A 21,918-nucleotide genomic window follows, 5' to 3' on the forward strand; every position below is an offset into this window, starting at 1 on the left:
TTTCCTTCCCAGACCTACGTGAATACTACCCTATACGAGAAGTTTACTTATGCAGGCATTGATTGCTCCGCTGAAGAAGCTGCTTAAGACAGGACAACTCTTCATTCATCAATGATGTATTGAAGAAAACCAAAATTCAATTTGCTGGAGCCCAAAATGTGATCTGCTGTGTAGAACTGTGTATAGCTCTAACTGTATATAATACAGTAATACTGTTTTACTACAGATATGTATGTGTATATCACACATTAACCTCTGCCTCCACAGGCTGTAGAAGTGTGTATACTGTTCAGAGCTGGAACAGACTGAAGTAATGAAATTTGCTGTTTCATATGCAGGGTTTTGTATCTTCCTAGTCATCTAGATATAGTGCATACATATAATTACTGTAACACATTAGGTATTGCCACCTTAGGTATTTTTGATACTTTCCAGGAGCTACTGATAGCAAAATCAGCATCTTATAGCAGTATTTCATAGGCATTTCGTTGTAACTTTAAAAAAAAAAATAATGCTAAGCTCAATGTGATAATGGGAGTTACAAGCAGATGTCAAATCAGTAGGCTCACCAATGATAATAAAGTAAGACTCCTATTTGAATGTAAAAGTGAGCTAGTAGAAATAATCTCTTCAAAAATTCTATTGACACTCATAAGATATAAGGCATGGTATTGCTCTTTCATTGTCCAGTTTAAGCCAGAGTTTCGCTATATGCAAAATAAGCATTAAACACTTTAAAATATATGCAATCGGAGGCAGCCATATGGCAATTATCATGAAGCACAGGACTGAGGAACATACTACGTATAGTAAAATACATTTTTACAATTAGCCTCAATATACATGAGGCTCATTCAATTTGTATTTCAATTAATAATTTCACTGCATAATTATAAATTACTACCTATTATTTACAAGCAGGGCTTACTTACTTTTGCTTATTTTATCTGTTATGCAGTCCGTAGTGTGGTATGGCCTCTTGAAAGTACTGTACTCAAATGCTTCAGAACTATGATATTTGGCCTGCCAGAAAGATCTTCTAGTCCTTAGGTTAGACAAATAGAGGCAGGATTGGCTGAGCTTCTGATACTAAGTCAATCGTGTGGGATCTTACCCTATTCAAACGTCATGTAAGCAATACACAACCTGAGATGTCTCTATTCAACCTAGACCTCACAGAACATCCACTAGTTCTGTTAGAGTGTCAAATAGAAGAACTGCTTCTATGCTTGCAATGTGCACTGGGTATCCCAGGTTCAGTAGCTAGATTTTATTGTTTGTTATTCAGTGCTGGAAAGCCCAGTTTATGGCAGTAGGTGGCATACAAAAGTTTTCAGCTTAGCCATTAGCAGGTTGTATATTCTGCCTTCCACAGCACAATACATCAGAGCCCATGCCCCCTCTTTCCCAGGTGTCTCCTATTTGTTTCTTTGCTGTCAAGAGCATAATGCTACCAGTGCACACAGTTTTCCATTATTCCAAATACTCCACATCTAACATTCTTTATATGCCTCCACCAAGCACAGTGTGCTTGGCAGGTAAGCTAAGAAATTATCTGAGAACAGACATCACTGGCTAGCATAATGCAAGATTCACTAGACACCATCACAAGGGGAGGGGTACTAAAAATTCCAAACAAGCACCTTTACCCTCAGTAGATTAGCTGAAAAGTAAGGTACAATGACCCTTGAAGATGTCTGAATTCAGCTGATCCACTCAAGGGCTGCACTTCTCCTACTCCTCACCCGAAAAGAAGCACACATCTGGTCTTAAATAATGGGGATATTTAATTCTTACTTCTCTGTGGACACACGGTGCCTGACACAACTGTAAAGTCAAACACAGCCCCTCTCGGCTGCTCAAAATATAATGGTCAGGCATTTGCTGAAACTGAAAGACAAAATGTTGGCTATTACATACATCTCATCAAAACATGTAAATACCCAATGGAAGGAAGCAAGGCAGATGGGAGTAGCCTCTTCGTAGCAGTATCCAGTGACAGGATGAGAAGCAGTGGACATAAACAGAAATCTAGGAAATTCCATTGAGGGTGGTCAAGCTATGGAAAAGATTTCCCAGAAAGGTTGTAGAGGCTCCAGCCTTAGAGATACTCAAAACCTGACCGGACATCACAGAGGACTAGACTAGATGATCTCCTCAGATGCCTGTCAATCCCAGCTTACTGTGGTTCTGTGAACTCTGCAAGGTGAGGGAAGGGAAATGCAGAAAATACGCAGAGGCCCAGCTAAAGAGCATGAACAATTAAACTAAATACAGTAAATTGCAGGTCACCATCTCTCAGAACAGGATGCACTCTCCAAGTACTTTAATGCATAAGAACCAGCTGTACTGAGTTTTAACCTTCAATATAGATTTAGTCATGCAGTGTCCTCATTGTTCAGGGCATGACTGAGAACTGTGAGATCTTGTTTACACCACTGATCTTCTCCTATGGGGTCCTCAGTGAAGAATTTCTTCCTTACCACTCTCAGCTTTCTTTGACGAACCACTGCAAAGCATAACTTCAGCTCAGAGGTAGTGGTGTACAAAAAATGTCATCCATTCTTACATCTTCATTTCCTTCTGCTTCCTTCATACAAAATAAGTGGCAACAGACTTTAAAATCTCTCTCTGAAGGCAGCAGAATCTGAATCCTACCTTAAGCAGAAGACAGGTCATTATACCTGGGAGCATAGTCCAATTTTAGCTGGAGTAGTGAAAATATTTACTTCTTGAAATGCTCTACTTTTGGGGAACCTTATAAGTCAAAGCATATTGCTTTTATACTTGAATAGCTTCCTACAGGCTCAACTTATTTAAAAGAGACCAGCTGATTCTGCTTCAGAAGAGGTCACATTTCTACCATTATGCCTTTTTATGTCAATTAGTATATTACGCATGACTAAGTTTGTTTTCTGCCTCACCATCTGCTTTCAGAGAGAGAGAGAGAAGGAGAAAGGACAGGGGAAAAGAAAATAATAATCTTAAACTTTTATCATGCAGCAAAAACCTCAATTTTATTTCAGAGGCTGAAAAAGGTGAAATCAAAATGTGTATCTAGAACTCCAAACAATCAGCACCTTCACTTACTGTACATGACAGTTTTCAGCTACACAGAGTAGTAAGAATGATTGCAGAAATAATACTCCTTTAACAGAACTGAAAGCACACACGGGTTTGCTATTTAACACAAGAATTTACTCAGTGCATCTTACTTGTATGTATTTTGTGCATTTGTGTTTTCTCCTTCCTGTACATCCTAAGCTTCAGAAGTAAATACAGTTGAGTTTTTCCATTAGATTTTGCAATTTTCCTCTTTTTTACATCAGAAAAATAATTGGTACTGAAGCATTAGAGACCGGTAAGCCAAACTGAGGTTGATTTTCCATCCCCCATCTTGTTCCTTCAAAGCCATAATAATCACTCTTTTCTCTTCTTATTGTCCTCCTTGACCTTCCAAAGGATTAGCTCCATACAAGCAATTGCATCATCCCTGGAATTATGACCCCCAACTAGAGGAGAACAACAAAAAAAAAGTGTTACATTATTTATTTATTTTTAAAAGAGTGGTAGCTTCGTTTATTAAGTTGAACAACTGTTAAGAATATTAAGACAATACTTGGTATTCAGACAGTTTTTGGTGCAACTTCTTAGTATCAGATTCAATGTTAATAACCACATGCTTCTAGCAGTCCAGTATTGTCTGGCAATACTCAGTTTCCCACCAGATCCTCCAGCTGCAATGTCCAATGGAGCCTGGATTAGTAACCTGAAGTATTCAACATAACTATCTTTGGAAAACCAGCTTCTCCAAGTGACATCATTTCAAATCAGAAGTTGAAAGAGTGACAGAGGACAAGTTGATTTTGCAACTAGATAGTCAATTTCTACACTGGCAAATTAAGGACAATCTAATTGTCTCGATCCACTGAAAGCTTCACAAAATCTAAACAGAATAGAGTTAAAGGATCTAAATTACATACGGTTATACATTTTTATTACATGTTTAATCAAAGCTTAAAAACAATTTACAAGTCTACACCTTTTATACAATTCCCATAACTGTAAAAAGTACACTAGAAAGGTTTTAATGTATTCTGGCTGGAAAACAGTGGTAGTCATCCAAAGAAGAAATGAATACAATTCTCTCATTAATTGGCACTTGATGTAGGCATCAGAATACCCTTCCTAACACTGAGTAAACAGAAGAAAACGCTGGCTGCCAGGATTAGCAGTTAGTTAACTACTGAAAGTTCTAAGCGGTTCTTACTAAAAGCCAAAACTGCAGGTTGGGGCTGTCCAAGCAACTTTAGGATAGGTGGAGGGAGAACAGACCTACTATATTCAGCAATCATCTTCAAAACAAATCTGGCACAGTAACAAATCGTCACATTGATTAATTGGGATATGTGTCCTTCAGTAAACCCTATATGATCTGATAAAGGGAAATTAAATCCTGTATGATTTAAGTTGTGTTAAACAAAGATACCATTTTCAGCATAGAAGTTTTAATAAAGGTATATAAGATCTTAGACAAACAGGTTTGGGGGATGGGCTGGTTATTCAGAAACCAAAAAAAGTTGTGGAAGAAAACAATCTGAAAGCATACAGTTCAGCAATTTCATTTGAAGGTGGAATAATCCTTTCTCCATTTTACATTTCTGAGCTAGTGGCTCAAAAAGAAAAAGGTATTGCTTCTTTGCACTATAGAACTGCCTAGGATGGAAGAGACCTTTCAGATCATCTAGTCCAAGCATCAACCTAACACTGACAAAACCACCACTAAACCATGTCCTTAAGCACCGTGTCTACATGTCACCTCCAGGGATGGTGAGTCAATCCCTTCCCTGGGGTACCTGTTCCAATGCTTGCTAATCCTTTCAGTGAAGGCATTTTTCCTAATATCTAATCTAAACCTCCCCTGGCACAACTTGAGATTGCTTTCTCTCATCCTATCACTTGTCACTTGGGAGAAAAGACGAACCCCTACCTCTTTATGACCTCCTTTCAGGTAGTTGCAGAGAGTGGTCTCCCCTCAGCCTCCTGTTCTCCAGGCTGAACAACCCCAGTTCCTTCAGCCACTCCCCATAAGACTTGTTCTCCAGAACCCTCACCAGCTTATTTGCCCCTCTCTGGACACACTTGCTTTCTCTCATCCTATCACTTGTCACTTGGGAGAAAAGACGAACCACTACCTCTTTATGACCTCCTTTCATGTAGTTGCAGAGAGTGGTCTCCCCTCAGCCTCCTGTTCTCCAGGCTGAACAACCCCAGTTCCTTCAGCCACTCCCCATAAGACTTGTTCTCCAGAACCCTCACCAGCTTATTTGCCCCTCTCTGGACACACTTCAGCGCCTCAATGCCTGTCTTATAGCAAAGGGCCCAAAACTGGACACAGTACTCAAGGTGGGGCCTCACCAGTGCCGAGCACAGAGGGACAATCATTTCCTTAATCCTACTCACCACACGGCTCCTGATACAGGCCAAGATGCTGTTGGCCTTCCTGGCCACACTGCTGGCTCATACTCAGCTGGCTGTCGACGAACACCCTCATGTCCTTTTCTGCCAGGAAGCTTTCCAGCCCAAGATTTTAGCGTTGCATGGAGTTGTTGTGATGAAGACCCATTTTTCTAGAAATGGCAGCTACATAGCTCTATAGGGTAAACTTAGATTTTAGCTCAAATCAATAAAGGATGACTAAATCCAGACGTAGGAAGAAGAATCTGCTAAAGGCAGAGTTTCAGCTATTTGAGATAGCCATCTTAAAGTCTTTAGGAAATAACTTTTGATGTTCCCCTTATCCTCACCACAGTGCTGTACATCAGACTGTCAGAGCAAAGGAAGTCAGAGGACATTATAAACTTTCAGATGCAGCGGTCAGCTGCTCCACTGGGTATCAAAGCTCATCAAGGTTTGCTCAATGTGACCATTTATGCATTCCCTGGGCAATGAAGACATGTTAGCAGAACAGAATATTATTTTTTGTCTAGAAGGCTTCACTGATAAAAGCAAATGTGCCAGTTTATTAGATACTCAGTTTAATTTGTTCTAAGACTAAAACAAATTATTTAGAATGGCACAGTCAAAAATATAACTGCAAAATATAACTGTCAAACGCAATGTTCCAGAAGTACTATACGCACTGTAGAACAGATTCATTGATTTGTCTTTGACAGCCAAGAAACTTACTGTAATTTTACTACTGAAAACCCCAGCTGAAGAGTGAATCTTGAAATATATGTTAGAATGCCCCTTCTACATAGGAAAGAAACTGTGACTGTGTAAGAAACATTGACTGTGTAAATGGCTGTGTGGTATATAGTTGCCACCCAGAGTTAAGCCACAACATCTTACACTTGAGGTACATCCTCTGCTTTTACTATACTGTTGAAGTAAAGGTATCCAAGACAAAGCTTTAAATGACAGCAAGTGCATGCCTACCTTTTCCATTTTCTGGGTTACTCCTGTCTCCCATTTCATGACGCAAAACACCAATTGCTTAATAAGAACCTGAGCTCTTACCATCATCTTGATGAATTCTCCTGAGGTAGTCAGCCATCAGACTTGCAAGTGGTCTTTTGTGAGGCAAACCCAGACGATGAGGAAACACTACTGATGTGTCCACTACCGTGTCATGAATTAGCTGGAAAAACAGTAGAGGCCACAGTAATAACTAAACATCCAGTTGGAGTCTTGCATCTCCTTTATTTATTTATTTATTAAAGAAATCCCACCTGGCATCTAAACGATTTCCTTTCTCAATGAGATACCCAAACTAATTCTTGAGGCCCAAATATTATCTGTCCTGTGTTCCTCTATTCATTATAGAAGAGCAATCCCCAGAGCAAAAACTGCGGAAATATTATACTTCACAGTGATTTCTGTACACTGCACTGACACTTACACAATAGCTGTATATATACAGTGAACATGGTGACTTCTGTTTTTAGATAGACAATACCATACTGCAAAGTTTCATTTGCTTTGGCCTTTAGGTATCATCAGTGTAGAAGCCCAAACTAAATTCTAATTCCTTCATTAGTAATAATCACAGAATGGTTGAGGTTGGAAGGGACCTCTGGAAGTCATCTTGTCCAAACTCCCTACTCACACAGCACCACTAGGTTGCCCAGGACCATGTCTAGTCAGCTTTTGAGCATCCCCAAGATCAAAGACTCCACAATGTCTCTGGACAACCTGTACCAGTGCTTGGTACCCTCACAGTGAAACATTGTTTTCTGATGTTCAGAGGGGACCCCGTATGCTTCAGTTTATGCCCATAGCCTCTGGTCCTGTCACTGCACACCACTGAAAAGCGCCTTGCTCAGTTTTGTTCATACCCTCCCTTCAGGTATGTACATTGATAAGATCCCCCCAAACCTTCCTGAGAAGATGGCTATGTTTCTTATGGAATATTGCTGCCTTTGATATTTAATAGTATAATCCATGCATTTCTGGTACCTATGGTAATTACCTGGCAGGCAGCATAATTGTTTTCAGAGATTCTAAAAGCAATACCTTAGCATTTCTTGAATTGTCACTGCCTTTTATGCATTTACCGGCATGAGTTCAGCAAGATCAGGACACATACATTCTAGGGTTCTGTGAACCCAGAGATAAAGACACTGTTATTCAGTGGTGATGTATGGCTGCATAGCCGGAAGGGCAAAACAGCAAAATAGAAAACCCAAATGTCAGAATCTTCACCATATTTGTTTGCATAAACATCTCTTCCTTCTCCAAATGTAGTATTATCTTTAATACAGCTATCATTTAACAATCAAGTACATTTAATTCTTTCTTTTCATCCATGTTGATCTGCTGAAATGCAACATTCTTTTCCTTTTTGAAATTACTTAGAACACAGTAAAGCAGTCACCTCTTAAACTGGCTTTAAAAATGTTATTTTACCTTGAGAGTGAATAAGCCATTTTCTAAACTGTGTCCAATCACAATTGTATCTGCACTGAACAAGTTTAGCAGTACTGCCTGTACATCCCGAAGAGATGTTGTGGTATTCTTCAGATCATCCTCTCTTGCTCCAGAGAGCCTAAAGACAGATTTAGAAGAGCCTCATTAACAGAGACACTGAGAAATACGTAGAAGAACAAAGTTTACAGTGGTCATTCCCCCAGCATCTGCAGTTAACACTAATCAACTTTGAAATCACACAGTGTTGAAGTCAACATAAGGCATTTTTTCATTTTCTTCCTTTTCACCTAGGTAGTGCAAGACAAACTAAGATAAGTGATCTTAACTTAGCTCTACCACTACAAGCAACTGAGGCCGTTTTTTGAGCATGGACAAAAGACAAGGCTCTGAGCAATGAATGTTGAATTAGTAGGAATACATTATGTTGTTTCTCATCTAACTTTTTTTACAGCGAGGCTCAAAACCTGTGTTTCGTCTCACAGCACTTGCAGGACTTTAAAAAAAAACTAACAGGAATTGAAAACATGTCTTCCAGCTCTCAAAGACCAAACCCAATAGGAAGACCAAATACAAGCTATCTGCACTAAATACAGTACAGCTTAACAAGAGCTGGCTATCTGATGGCCTCAAAAGCAGTACAGTCAATTGATGCGTTATCTGAGACATTTATAGACGAAATTTGCATTTGCCTCTATCCCCTTAGAGAATTTAGCAAGTTCTGGGAGGTTTAGTTTAATTTTGGGGTTCTTTTAAAGGAAGGGGAGAAGAAGTCTTCAAATGTGGGAAAAAATAAATTGAATTAGGCAAAGAGAAAAATACTTCTTAATTGAGCCTTTAAGAACAAAAGAAATAGACATTTGAGAGGTATGTTTCTTCTTATATAGTTATCTGCCAATTTCTTATCTAATCCTGAAGGACTATAGACTAATTAGCATACCTTATATCGTAGTCTAGAACTTTACCATCTGGTTTAACAAATGTATCATAGACAACCTGTAGCTTAGCATCAACCACTGTCACTCTAGTTAGTTCCAAGCCGTGGGTTGTGTAACACTGAAGAAAAAAGTAAATTTAACAAGCATTTACACAGCAATGATGTTGCCTTACATTATGTAAGTTGTACAGAAAGCAGAACTGGCTACCAACTCAGCAAATCCAAATTACTTTGCTTACTGCATTTTCCACACTAAAGGTCTAGTCATGTAGAGTAACTAGACTGAAGGTCTAGTCGTGTATAGTTACTAGTCAGAGCTCTGCAGACCTCTGAGACATGAACTCCAAACTACTACAGCTAGGAAATGGTTTCATAAACAGAAAATCAGTTTTCTATTAACTGAACCAAACTTTTCAGGTGGCTCATACCGTCTCGCAGTCCAAAGCATATACACCATAGTTTCCATCAAAAGGTGGTGATTTGGTTAATGTCTTCATGAAGCCTTCCAACTTGTTGCTTCTTCCATCATGAACATGAAGCTGCAAGGTTTGCATTAGTACTTAAGTGCAAGTTTGCTAGACATATCTTACCCAAATTGCCAGACAATTTGTTTCTCTAACAGATTCAGGAGCATATATAATACTTCTTACCAATAATTCTTGCCACATAATTTACTAAATAGTATAAATAAACTTAAAAGGCTTATACCAGACCATTCACAGAAAGCTATGACCCAGCTTTAACTCAAAAGGACACAGAAAGCAAAACTGAGACACCGCATTAGACAAACCTTCTGAAAACATTATTTCTACCTTTGCAGTCTGACATCCGGAAGACCCAACTATTCTCTCACAACATCTATAGCGTTTTTCCATGCCACCAGGAACTGCCAAAAAGAAAAGTTGAAAATTGAGCAGTTTTTGCAGCAACTAGCAATGGCACAAACAAATCAGAACCCTGACTCCTCTCAAATTTCTTTTCCATTTTCTCCTAAGACTGCACTATGGTAAGAAACAAGTCCCACCTATGCAAGATGACATACTGTACATCATCTCCTTCTGAAACAATGTTTTCATCAAAAAAAAAAAAAAAAAAGAATTGCCAATGAATAGGAAAAATAGGAAAGAGAAACTTGTAGTATGGTTGAGAAGGTTCCTCCTGAGGGAAATATTTAATCTAGTTTCTGAGTATTTAAGTATGTCTGGGAAAAGATGACAAAGTTCACTTACAAGTCAGTGCAAGATCACACAATGAACATTTTTCTAGCTTCTTCCCACACGGTTTTACTAACATCAGCTTTCCTAAAGTTGTGACATATTCAGAGAAAACAGACTTTACTAACTAGCCACATTCCCAAAAGTACAGCAGAATGTATCTCAGCTGAACCTTGTACAAAAAAGTCAAAAGTGAACAAGATCAGTGTATGAAACATGAGACACACTTTTTAACAGCTTCTGCAAAGACTGAATGCCAAGGCTACCCACCTCTTTGTTCCAACACTCTACCAGAATGATAGTTGCATTCTTCTTTACGTCTATGTTCTCCTGAAGATGTAACACTGTATACCTCACCACATCTACAGCACACTCTTTTGAAAGCTAAAAAAAAATAAAAAAAATAAAACCAGAGCATATTTCCTAGCTGGCTTGCCATTAAGTTAAAAAATGCTGAATTGAAATATAAGTTATATGAACAGTAATTGTGAAAGCAGATTATCAATACATAAGCAGCCTCCCAAATTAGCCATGTATAAAAATACCTCACCAAACTAGTTCCTCTATAGGACAATAATAAATTGAAGTTTACCAGCAACTTTTTCAATTACTATGTTGAAACAAAAATGAAAAGAGCTATGAAGCCTCACGGTTTAGTTGAAAAGCTTGGGAATTCACTGGTAGGCCAGGCACTAAATACAGAACACTGCTGTAATGTATAATTTTATACCTGCTCATTTTTTTGTTCTGTGAACCACTGACTGAACTTCAATTTTGTTGCAAGCCTACGAGGCACTTACCATCATATACAGCATTTTTTACAATCCCAGTAAGTATAGCACTACCGTTTTTTTCAGGATTCGGTCGGGGGAAGTTATTTTCATTCAATTGTTCCTCAGTCAGAAGATAATCTTTTAAAAGTTCATATAGAGCACCATCTGTAAAAGCTAAAAAACCCACAACCAAATGTTATAAGTAAACCCAAAGCCTAAGCAGTATTAGAACAAATATAAATAGCACTTAAATTTCCTAGTACTTCCAAAGTAAAATGAAACTGAAATGACAAAGGTGCATTATGACATGCAACCACTACACGCTTCTACCTCAGAGCAATTAGAAGTGAATAGAGATGAAGTATTATTCAAAACAAAGACACTAAACAATAGGGAAGTTAATTCACTAGCTACCACAGAAAGGCTAGGCATGCAATATTAAAGAACACACTCTTTTCAAACAAGTTCAACATTTTTCCCCTAAAAATGAGCCTTCAGATGTAAATAAGGAATTGTGCTGGAAAGCCTTGCAGTGGCTAATAGATAAAGCTTGACCAAAACCAGAGCACTATTTTCATGCTGATATAAGCCCATTTACAAGCTTAAGTGAAGAACTGTCATCTCTCTTCCCCCTTTCTTTACCTTTCTCTTGCTCTGACTCAGTGCCACTGGATGACCTGCTGTTACCAGGTTGTCCTGGATGCGGGAAAAAAAATTTTTATCATTTCTTCTCAATTTTAGGTTTCCTATTAATATCCTAAGCAAATACTAATAAATGAAAACACCAATTTATTTCAGTGACATATGGCACTGACATATTCAGTGACAGTGATTTAAACCTACAGAAATATCTTTAGTAAAGTTAAACTAAATAATCCTTTTGAGATGTTTCTTTGATGCTCTAATTTCTACGTTTACAATCCACTTAGAAAAAAAGTCTTAATAGAAAGCAAAAGTACCATGATCTCTCAGCTTTTTGAGAGTCTTCACAGCAAAATTCAGGTACATTTTTTTACTGCCACAATGTTCATAAACAGATTGCTCTTCCAGCAGGGCCTATATTTAAAAGAAAGAAAAGAAATTGAGTGTTAGCAGAGAACTGTATGTTCTACAAAAAGCACTGCCATTTAGAATCTGAGATCCTGAACTTAGAGCTAGATGCACATACTGTCCTAAATCTGAAGTGCAACAGGAGACACAGAAACAGTAGTCAAATTCTGTAGTTATGAAGCAAAGATCTGTGAGCCAAATCAGTGCTCCAACTCAGAATTCAAAACTAATCCAGGAAGTTGAACACTCTTAGGGTAACTGTTCCTGTGGCTACAGACAGCATCTTCTGATCCTGCTTTCAAAGGAGGCATTATTGCTTTTTTTTGGACAATAACTGTTTCCTTCATTTTCTTTCTGTAATGTCATAAGAAACAAGTGAAAGGAAGATGCAGCACCTTTTAACCACAAAGAAGCACACTCAGAACAAGGAGTACATTAATTAATCTTCTGGGGGAAGAAAAATACTTCTTCCCTGGTTTTATTTCACTGTCTACACTATCTATGTAGTCAACAAAAGAAGCTCATTTCAGGCATGAACAGTGCCTTCTAACAATGACTACAGCAATTACAATTCACAGGCTTGAACCTCTAAGCAGACAAAAAGCGAAAGTGGAGAACTGATGAAGGTGAGAAATAACACAGGTGGACATTAAAGGGAAGCTAAATGAAACATTCCTTAATGAGAATGAAGAGTCAGGCATACCAAGTTATGCTGCATAATAGCGAGAACACACTGCAAATGGCAGAATAGTAACATTTGATAGATCTACAAGCTTTCATTCAATGTATAATTAAATACACATACAGAGCCTTATCAGAACACCTCCGAAGTCTTTTGATTTCCAGCACGCAAGAAATTTAGATCATCTGAAGGTTAGGCTCTGGATATTTGTGCCTGACAGGCCGTGTCTGTTGGCTTTAAGCTTGAGTAGCACTTGGTGCGGTATAAATGATAAGTACAAGATCAAAAGCTCAAAATGATTGATGGATTTACAATTGTTCTTCAAACATGGTTTCCTCCCGTCCTAAACACATCTCAAAGTCCTTATTATATTCCAGAAAGCCTCCAGTATTCACAAGAAAAAAATTTTTTTGCATTGGCAAAAGAAAAGCTTTTCCTTTTTAATAATAAAATAACATGTCTTTAGCACTGCTGATTAGCTTCCAAAAAGACAAATGTTTTTACTTGGAGAAGACCGAAAGTGAAAACACTGGAAAGTACAAGATTGACTACATTTTAACTTCTGCTTACTGAAAATCTGAAATATTTGCCTTAAAAAAAAAAATCCACCAAAACTTTGTGCAAGATAAGATCTGTTGACTTAATTCAGAAGAGGAAACTTACAGATCTATAAAACATTACAAACCTTGTGAATAGCTTCATTCACTGTGCTACAAGTCTTGAGGCATTCTGCAAAAAAACAATTGACATATCGCTGTCTTGTCTCAAATGGTACTTTGGATCCTGATTCTGGAACAGAAGGCCTTTTCCGAGTAGAAACCTTAAAAAAACAAACCATACACCCCACCCCACGATATTAATGTGGTCAATATGTAACAAACATTAAGACATTCTTTTGCCCATCCTCAGAGAAAAAAAAAAAAATATATAAAATCAAACGTTGCTTAATAGCTAGTCAGAAAACTGGAGTTGCACATGACAGGGAGCCAGAAACAACCATCAGAAATAGCAGCTATAGAAGTTTTCTCTGCTTGAGCTAAACAAAGTAGTCTTCTGCTCAAAAAATATCTTTATTACCTCACAGAACTTTAACTTATTTTTTCTTACAGAAAATTCTGTCCTTCAGCAAGCACTGGCAGTTCAGTCATGATTTAACTTACACTTTCTTTCTGGCCTTTATTTCAGGCAGTACTTCACCCACAGCATAAACTAAAAACCGAATGAACTAGACAGAAAAAAATTAGTTTAGTTTTAGGAACCCGTAGCCTCTGCTAGAAAATGCAATATAGTTTTTGCTTATCACAATATGCTTATAACCAATGAACAAGTATGACTTAACTGAAAACAAACTAACAATTCTTCCATCACAACCAGTTCAATTAACAATTTACATATTAAATTGCTTACTTTCGTGTAGTGCTGGCTAGTACAACCAAGGAGAATGAAAATACAACTTGCATAGCAGCTTTATTAAAGCACACAGGAAAAAAGTATTTTTTTAAAAAAGCTATACTGGTGTGTATATATATGTGTGTGTATATACTGGTGATTCTGTGATACCACATTATTAGATCGACATTATGAAAAACGGTTTGAAATCAATCGTAGTTTTTCCACTTGTGTTCCCATTCACAGATCCAAGTTTTGCAGCAGTAACTCTACAGTACCTTGCATGGGGCAGGAGTAGTCTTTTGGAATGAACTAACAGAAAGTTCACAGGGTATTCCTGCTACAACATTTCCCTCCAGTAGTATAGGCAGTTGACCACTGCTGGTCTCAACAGGCTGAACTTCAAGCAAATTCACAGAGGCTGAAACACACAGAAAATACAGACTCAATCTAATTCCTAATGGCAAGCTTTATTATTTAAATTACATTAATCTGGAACGCAGGTATTTCACAGCTCCTTTGTTAAAGCCGGTTAAAAGTAAAATTTTTTAAGATTTTCAAATCACAAGATTTAACAAATTGTTTCAGCAGGTCTGGATGCTTCATATCAGAAACATAACAGCTGATATCAATACTAAAAGGAAACTCGCCAGATTTCTTTTTTATTCTTTCAACTCATGTATCAAAAGACTTACACCAAAACAAATGTTTTTCAGGATTTTGGTCAAAACGGTACATGTTCAAAGAACATAGCACAAAATATACTACAGCTACCAAGACTTCAGATATAAACTTGTAGTTTGACAAGGCATCTATCTGCACATGCTAAGGGCTCACCATCATTCAACTCACAACTCACATTCACCACAAGAACAGGAGTAAATTCAAGCAATGCCTAACCAAAGCAAAACAAAGTCAAAACATCTAAAGGGTGGGTGTCAAGAGGATGGGGCCAGACTCTTCTCTGTGGTGCCCAGCAATAGGACAAGGGGCAACAGGCACAAACTGAAACACATGAAATTCCATCTCAACATGAGGATAAACGTCTTTACTTTGAGGGTGCCAGAGCACTGGAACAGGCTGCTCAGGGATGTTGTGGAGTCTCCTTCTCTGGAGATATTCAAAACCCACCTAGATGCATTCCTGTCCAGCCTGCTCTGGGTGACCCTGCTTTGGCAGGGGGGGTGGACTAAATGATCTCCAAAGGTCTCTTCCAACCCCTACCATTCTGTGATTCTGGGAAACCTACGGATCAAGCTGTCATACCCAGTGGTCCAGTGCTTTGAAATGGAGCAGCTGACATTCCAGATGTAGTCTTCTGCTGTTCAGAAGTTGTAATAATAAAACCTTGTCCCCTTTTAACTGCAGCTACAAACTCCATTGCCTCCCAGCGTTCCTGCAGAATTTCTGCATCATGACCCTGCTGCCAAGGAGGCGCTTTGAAAGGCACCATTTCATTTTTATGTACCTGATAAGCACAGACACAAATCTAGAGTTAATTTCAAGCAGTTCCAAATCATGGCAAGATAGTGTTAAAGTCTACACACTGCCTCTTAAAACTGAATTTTATTACCAGATTCAGAGCTCAGCATGCTGTCCCTGGAAGGAAAATACCAAACTGAAAGAGCTCAAGGGTGGTAAAGGGGTCTTAGAGAATTATGCCTGCTATTAACATTTCCACATAAAGCACTGTAAAAGCTGCAAAAGCAACAGCCACTTTGCCTTCCAAGTGGCTTCCAACTTGGATTTCCAAGTACTGTATCTGTAATCTCATGGTACATGACTTGATACTAATCTGATTTTTCAATACTCATTAGCCTCAACTGTCCTAGGCAGAAGCTTATTTCACGTGCATCAGGAACCAACTCCAAGTATTAGGATATTTGCTACAACTTTTAACAAAAGAGTTGATAAAGACTTTTGTTCTTATTCATTTCAAAGTAATTCTATAGTTATATTACAAGACTCAGCCAACCTGAAGTTCAACACGAGTCTACAGACATTAAGTAAAGTTGGGTTGACCTTCAGTTTATTACAAGATTGTAACTCACATCAAATTTTGCCGTGTGTGCAATTCTCCTCTTTTGTCCAGGAGCATTTGCTTTGGTTTCTGATAAATTAAGATCTGCATCTCCTCCACGGGCCTATTAAAAACAAGAACAGACTCTTTGGACCAACTGTTACGAAGTTCTAGACTTCAGTAATACTCATGATCCATTCATTCCAGTGCTTCAGGATGTTCAATAAAAAACCTCACCAGGAAAATTACAGTTCCATCAGCATTAGACAGTTATTTTACAGTCAGAACAGTTAAGCCACAGTGCTTTGAAGCAGAGGCAGTGGTACTCAAAGTTCCTACATTTGTTTATAAGAAAAAGACTACTGAATACACAACTATGTCTAAAACTTTCCTTATTGCAGCAAAAGTAAAAATGGCTACCCCTAGGCAAGGAGATATTCGGAGCAATTTTCTACTTCAGGAAACATGCAGATCACCCATTGTCAAACTAGACTACAGAATCCTAAGTGTTCCTTATGACTTTACTAGCATTGAAGGCCCAAATACTTAACTTTTACTAACACACATTTTGGAAAGAGTATTTGAACTTGATTCTGTATCACATCCTGCTCTCTTACGCTCACAAAAAAACCTCAAGCCCTGAAAGGGAAACAAAATACCTGCTTATCACCATCCTTCTTTTGTGCTTCTCTTTCAAACTCATCAAAAATTCTCCGACACTCCTCTACAGGATCATCTGATTCAGAGGGCTCTGTGTCCTCGCCACTGGGTTCCACTTCCTCAGCTGATGAACTCAGCAGAGTTTTTTCACTTTCTTCCTTGTTTAAGTAATAAGTTGGATATGGGTATGTATGGCTATTATTACCCCCATCCTCTTCTATGCTCTGGTGTTCCTCTGTATTAATTATTATTTCCTTATAAGGTCTTTCAATTGTAGTTTCATCTTTTGACGAGTGTCCAGTACACCAGACAGACTGTGCTACTCTTCCACTGCTCACACAATCTTCATTAGTAGTATGGTCCTGAACAAATGCTTTGACCAATATATTGGTTTCTGCATTCCCTTTCTTCAGAATTCCCTTCTGTGTGTCTGCCTCAATAGAAGCAGCTGAAGATATATGTTTCTTCTTGCTATAAGCAAGGGCATCTCTTTCCTCCAAGACCTTCAATTTATCAGTGTTTACATCAGGCAAATAAATCTCATTTGCTTTTTGAAAAACAGTTCCCTGTTTTCCAGCTGTATTTAAAATTTTGCTATTCCTCCTCAAAGTTATAATTTGCTCTGTTTTTTCTTCTGTATGCCCAAGCATTTCTACTATGGCACTATCATGTAATTTTCCTTCACATATTACAGCAGACAGTTCTTTGTCCCTGTTCCCACTTGTGCAGTTGCTACTTATTCTTGGCTTTTTATTAACAGCTTGTGGTGGCACATCAATGACAAGACTGCATTCCTCATCAGATTCGTCAAGTTTTATTTCAATTTTCACTAGGGAAGGGCTTCTTGACCTCTTTGTGGATACACATCTACTCGTAAATGGAGACAACTTTAAAATCCCATCCTGATTTTCACATGGAACTACTTCAGTTGGCTTACACTGCTGCGTAGCACTTTCATCCTTTGTTACAGGAGAGACAGAGAGTCCTGCAAAATTATTTTGTAGAAAATTATATTAAAGAATAGTTGCTGGGCAACTATAATCAACAATGTATTTTTTTAATTAAAAAAAAAAATCAGCCATTATTTGTATACCAAGAAACAGAAACCATACGACACACATGCTAAAAAATGCAGTACAATGCCTTCATTAGGAGAAAATATCTTACTTTAAGATCATTTTCAAGAGTTAAAGTGTAAAGTGTTTATAACCATTTAACTGGGAAGACTGTACTGTTAGAGTTCCTTCTGTTCCTCAGTTTCATTCTTGACCGAATTTTAATTCTTCGGGGTTTTTGTAAGTCATCTGCCCTCTTAGAGGAAAGACAGCTGTGACACTAAATTAGATCAAGTCATCCTCAACTGCAATCTACAGATTTCAGCTGAGGGAAAAGAAATAATCAATTTTATTAATTATGCACAGGACTACAAGTCTCATTTTCCCCAAATACTCAGGAACATTTCAAGCCAGGCATATTTATAATTGCACACAAACTTTAAGCAGCCTTGAAAGTCAAATTTTCCAACTGCAGATTTAAGTGACTTACTCTTTTTAGCTTTTATAAGCTGTAGACTGCTTACCAAACCTCAGCCTGACACATTCTCAAAGCACTATCTCCATCCTCATATGGTTACTCTGGCAAATCACAAAATGGAGGTTATTAGCCTCCCCAAATTTTACTAATGTATACAGACCCTGTTGTCCAAGAGATCTGTTAGCATCAATTGTGTATTTTAACAATGCTATCCACATTGTCATTTAAAAACACGTGTCACCATTTGATTTCAACAGCAATTGTATCAGTAATTACAAAATATTTTGGGGAATTACTAGAGTGTCATGTTTTGTTAGTGAATGGGATCCTTTCCAGGTTGTCAAAAATAAGTAATTTTGGCATTAACACAATAGCAATACACTAGAACAGGATGTTACCACAAAGTCTCACCACCCTGTTGTTGTGCGTTAATCCTGTCCTGCAGCTGAGCCCCAGGCAGTCTCCCTCTCACTTCCCCAGTGGGATAGGGCAGAGAATCAGAAGGGTAAAACTGAGAAAACTTGTGGATTGAGAAAAAGACGGTTTAATAGGTAAAGCAAAGCTGTGAGCAAAACCAAAGCAAAATAAGGAATTAATGCACTGCTTCTCAACATCAGGCAGATGTTTAGGCACTTCCAGGAAAGCTAGGTTTCATCATGCCTAATTATTACTTGAAGTGTCTCCCCTTCCTCCTTCTTTCCCCCACTCTTATTGCCAAGCACAAGATTGTATGGTTTGGAGATTTCTTTTGGTCAGTTGGGGTCAGCTGTCCTAGCTGTTCCCAGCCTCCTGGCCACCACCAGCCCAACCGGCGGCAGGGCTGCATCAGAAATGGAGACATCCTTGAGGCTGACCAAACACTCTTCAGCATTTAATTAAAACACATCTGTGTTACCAACACTGTTCTGGTCAGAAACCCAAAACTCAGCACCATGCAGAGCTACAAAGAAAACTTACTCCATCTCAGCCAAAAACAGCACACCCCTCTACCTCAAAGAAATACTGGGAGCCACAGTGAGCTGGTAACTGTTCTTACAAAGAATCTGAGAGAGGTAATGTTTCCTAACCTTTTATACAGGTGAGATACAGCTTAAACTATGCAGCAATCCACACTATAGGGTTATTCTTTGACTATCTAGACTCTGAGCAAAGTTTCAGTGTTCAAGCTTGCTAGAAACTGCAGAAGCCATTTAATGATGGACATTGGTTGCTCGAGAGGAAACACCTACAGGCTTAGCCTTCAAGAAGTCAAACCACACTGCACAGCTAGCTACCTGCAAAACCAGCAAGCAGAAGTGTAGGAAGGGAATGGCTCCACACTGGTTTGTTTTTTTCCTGACTGCGCAAGATCTTAGCAACCACCAAATTATCCCAGTATTTTTTCCAGGCTGCAGTTCTTTATGCTCAAGCGCAAAAATCTTTGAGAAAAAAAAAAAAAACATTATAGGTAACTGTGAAAACCCAGGTATTTATTGTGGAAACAGTAACATGCAGCTCCTGCTGGACTGTACAGAAAGAGATTACATGGAGTGAAAACCTGCATGGTGACTGAAGTTTGGGCACTCCCTAGCAGTGAAAGGCAGAAAACCAGTAGCATCTGCTTAAAAAAAACAGACACAACAGAGTAAGAGACACTTTGATGGTTTCATGGACTACATACTTACCAAACAGCTGTTAAAACTATCAATGTAACCCATAGCAAAGGATGTGAGAGACCAACCCAAGTTCAGGGTAATCAGAAAGTAGCTACTTGTTTTTAACTATAAGTTTTTCAAGTCCAGTTCAGAAGCAGGTTGCTTTTTTTCATTAACAGAGGCTGTTCGTATTGCTAAGTTTTGTGGTTCCCATTTCAGTTATTTTAATACTCTGCCCTTTGCCTCTCACACCCATTGGGCTTTACTGCCAACAGTTTCATCACACTACTATTTCTGCTAATGAAATCCAGCATACAGTTGCCTGAAAACACTCAAAGAGGAACATGACAAACATCAAACAAGCTAGCTACAAATCTTATTACTCATTGTGTTGAGAAGTGAGGCACCTTCGGTGAGGCATACTAAAGTTTCATTAGAAAGTGCTGGTTATTCACCCATGTGCAAGCAGACTGACTGCAGACTGCTTATCCTGGAAGGACAGCAAGTGTCTTACAAAGACTGAAAGCAATTTATGTCACAGCTTCTGCTCTTCATATTACAAGGGCTAAAGGTCACGCACCACAAAGGAAAGACGACATCCTCCTACCAAGAAAGCAGGAAGCCACAGAACCATAGAATTGTCTAGGTTGGAAAGGACTTTTAAAATACCTCGTCTAACCATCAACCTAACTCTGAATAAGAACCCACGACTAAACCATGTCACTAAACACTACGTCAACCTGTCTTTTAAATACCTCCAGGGATGGTGAATCAACAACTTCTCTGGGCAGCCTGTTCCAATGATTAATAACCCTTTTAGTGTTAGAATTTTTCCTAATATCCAGCCTGAACCTCCCCTGGCACCATTTGAGGCCATTTCCTCTTGTCCCATCACCTCTAACTTGGTAGAAGAGACTGACCCCCACCTCTCTACACCCCCCTTTCATGGAGTTGTAGAGAGCAATAAGGTCTCCCCTCAGCCTCCTTTTCTCCAGGCTGAACAACCCCAGCTCCCTCAGCTGCTCCTCATAAGATTTATTCTCCAGACCCCTCACCAGCTTCGTTGCCCTTCTCACCAGCTTTTATTATACCACCACAAACACCAGTTTACACGCTACTCCTAGTATTGTCACGGCTGTTTGCCACAGTGGGGGTGTTGAATTAATTCTTTTTTTTCCTCCTACTCCCAAAGCAAGACCACACAGGCCTCCCCTCGTGTCATTCCACTCCCCAGCCCTCACGCACGGTACCGCAGCCCTTTTATTTAACCACCATTCCCAAAAGGCAGGAACGGCCTTCCCGCACCACCTGCCGCCTCCAACAACGGCGGGGAAGCCACAACCGCCCCAGAACCGGCGAGGCCCCGCTCCCTCAGCACGGCAGCCCCTCGCTGCTGCCCCCCACCCACCCACAGTCCCCCCCGGGGAGGGGGGAGGCCCGGCGGGATGGGACAGGCCGGGCCGGCCATCCTCACCCTGCGAAGGGCCGCCGGCGGCTGAGGGCGGCTCTTCGCGGTGCTGCCCGTAGCGGCTGCGGGGCCGCTGGGTGCTGCCGCCACCCGCTGCGCCGGCACAAGAGAAAGCCTTGAAGGAGCTGGCGGGGTTCATCGCCCACCCCACAGCCGCCCCCAACACCCCGGGGCGGCTGCTGCTGCTGCTGCTGCTGCCGCCGCCGCCACCAGCGACCGTCGCGGCTTGAGGGGAGAGCGCGGGAACCCCCCCAGACGCTATAGCGGTGGCGGTCGGCCCCGGCCCGCCCAGTGGGAGGGGAGCGGTGGGGCGGGCGCTGTGAGGGAGGGCGGGCCGGCTTGGCGGCCGGCAAGTGGATGGGGAAGGGGAAAGGATGGAAGGGAAAAGAAAAAAGGAGAAGGAGAGGGCACCCAGCCCGTGGAGCGGGGTGAAGGCCTCAGTCAGCGTTCGGGATGGCGGCGTCTCCAGCGGGCACCCGCTGAGGGAGAAGGAAGGAGGTGCCGGCGCAGCCGTGCCTGGGGCCCTCCGCGGTGAGGAGAGACAGGCTGTGGCACTGGGGGTGACACCTGCTCCTGGTGGGGGAAGTACTGTTTTGTCCTCCGGGTGGGGTGCCCCGGCTGTGGGTGTT

At 40.0% G+C, this 21,918-nt stretch overlaps 2 protein-coding genes across 3 annotated transcripts in view; one reads left to right on the forward strand and one right to left on the reverse strand.

The window, feature by feature from the left end:
- The window catches only part of TEK (TEK tyrosine kinase, endothelial), a 42,708-nt gene extending 39,410 nt beyond the window's left edge, over positions 1-3,298 (forward strand). For both annotated transcript variants that reach the window (XM_014956435.1, XM_014956436.1), the window contains one exon: positions 13-3,298. In XM_014956435.1, the coding sequence (XP_014811921.1) occupies positions 13-87 (75 nt within the window). In that variant the 3' untranslated portion in view covers positions 88-3,298. The remainder of the gene's footprint in view (positions 1-12) is intronic.
- Positions 3,299-3,410: 112 nt separating this feature from the next.
- LOC106896412 (exonuclease GOR-like) lies at positions 3,411-21,428 on the reverse strand. Its single transcript, XM_014956394.1, has 17 exons — positions 21,296-21,428; positions 17,347-17,639; positions 16,654-17,157; positions 16,026-16,118; positions 15,241-15,442; positions 14,253-14,395; positions 13,271-13,405; positions 11,813-11,909; positions 11,496-11,549; positions 10,881-11,027; positions 10,351-10,464; positions 9,679-9,752; positions 9,295-9,405; positions 8,870-8,985; positions 7,912-8,050; positions 6,523-6,643; positions 3,411-3,512 (listed from the first exon to the last, which is right to left on the reverse strand). The coding sequence occupies exons 1-17, from the start codon at positions 21,426-21,428 to the stop codon at positions 3,421-3,423; spliced, it is 2,568 nt and encodes an 855-aa protein (XP_014811880.1). The 3' UTR covers positions 3,411-3,420.
- Between the last annotated feature and the right edge of the window lie 490 nt (positions 21,429-21,918).

The sequence above is a fragment of the Calidris pugnax genome, unplaced genomic scaffold, assembly GCF_001431845.1.
Source record: "Calidris pugnax isolate Ruff unplaced genomic scaffold, ASM143184v1 scaffold262, whole genome shotgun sequence".
In the NCBI taxonomy this organism is placed as follows: Eukaryota; Metazoa; Chordata; class Aves; order Charadriiformes; family Scolopacidae; genus Calidris; species Calidris pugnax.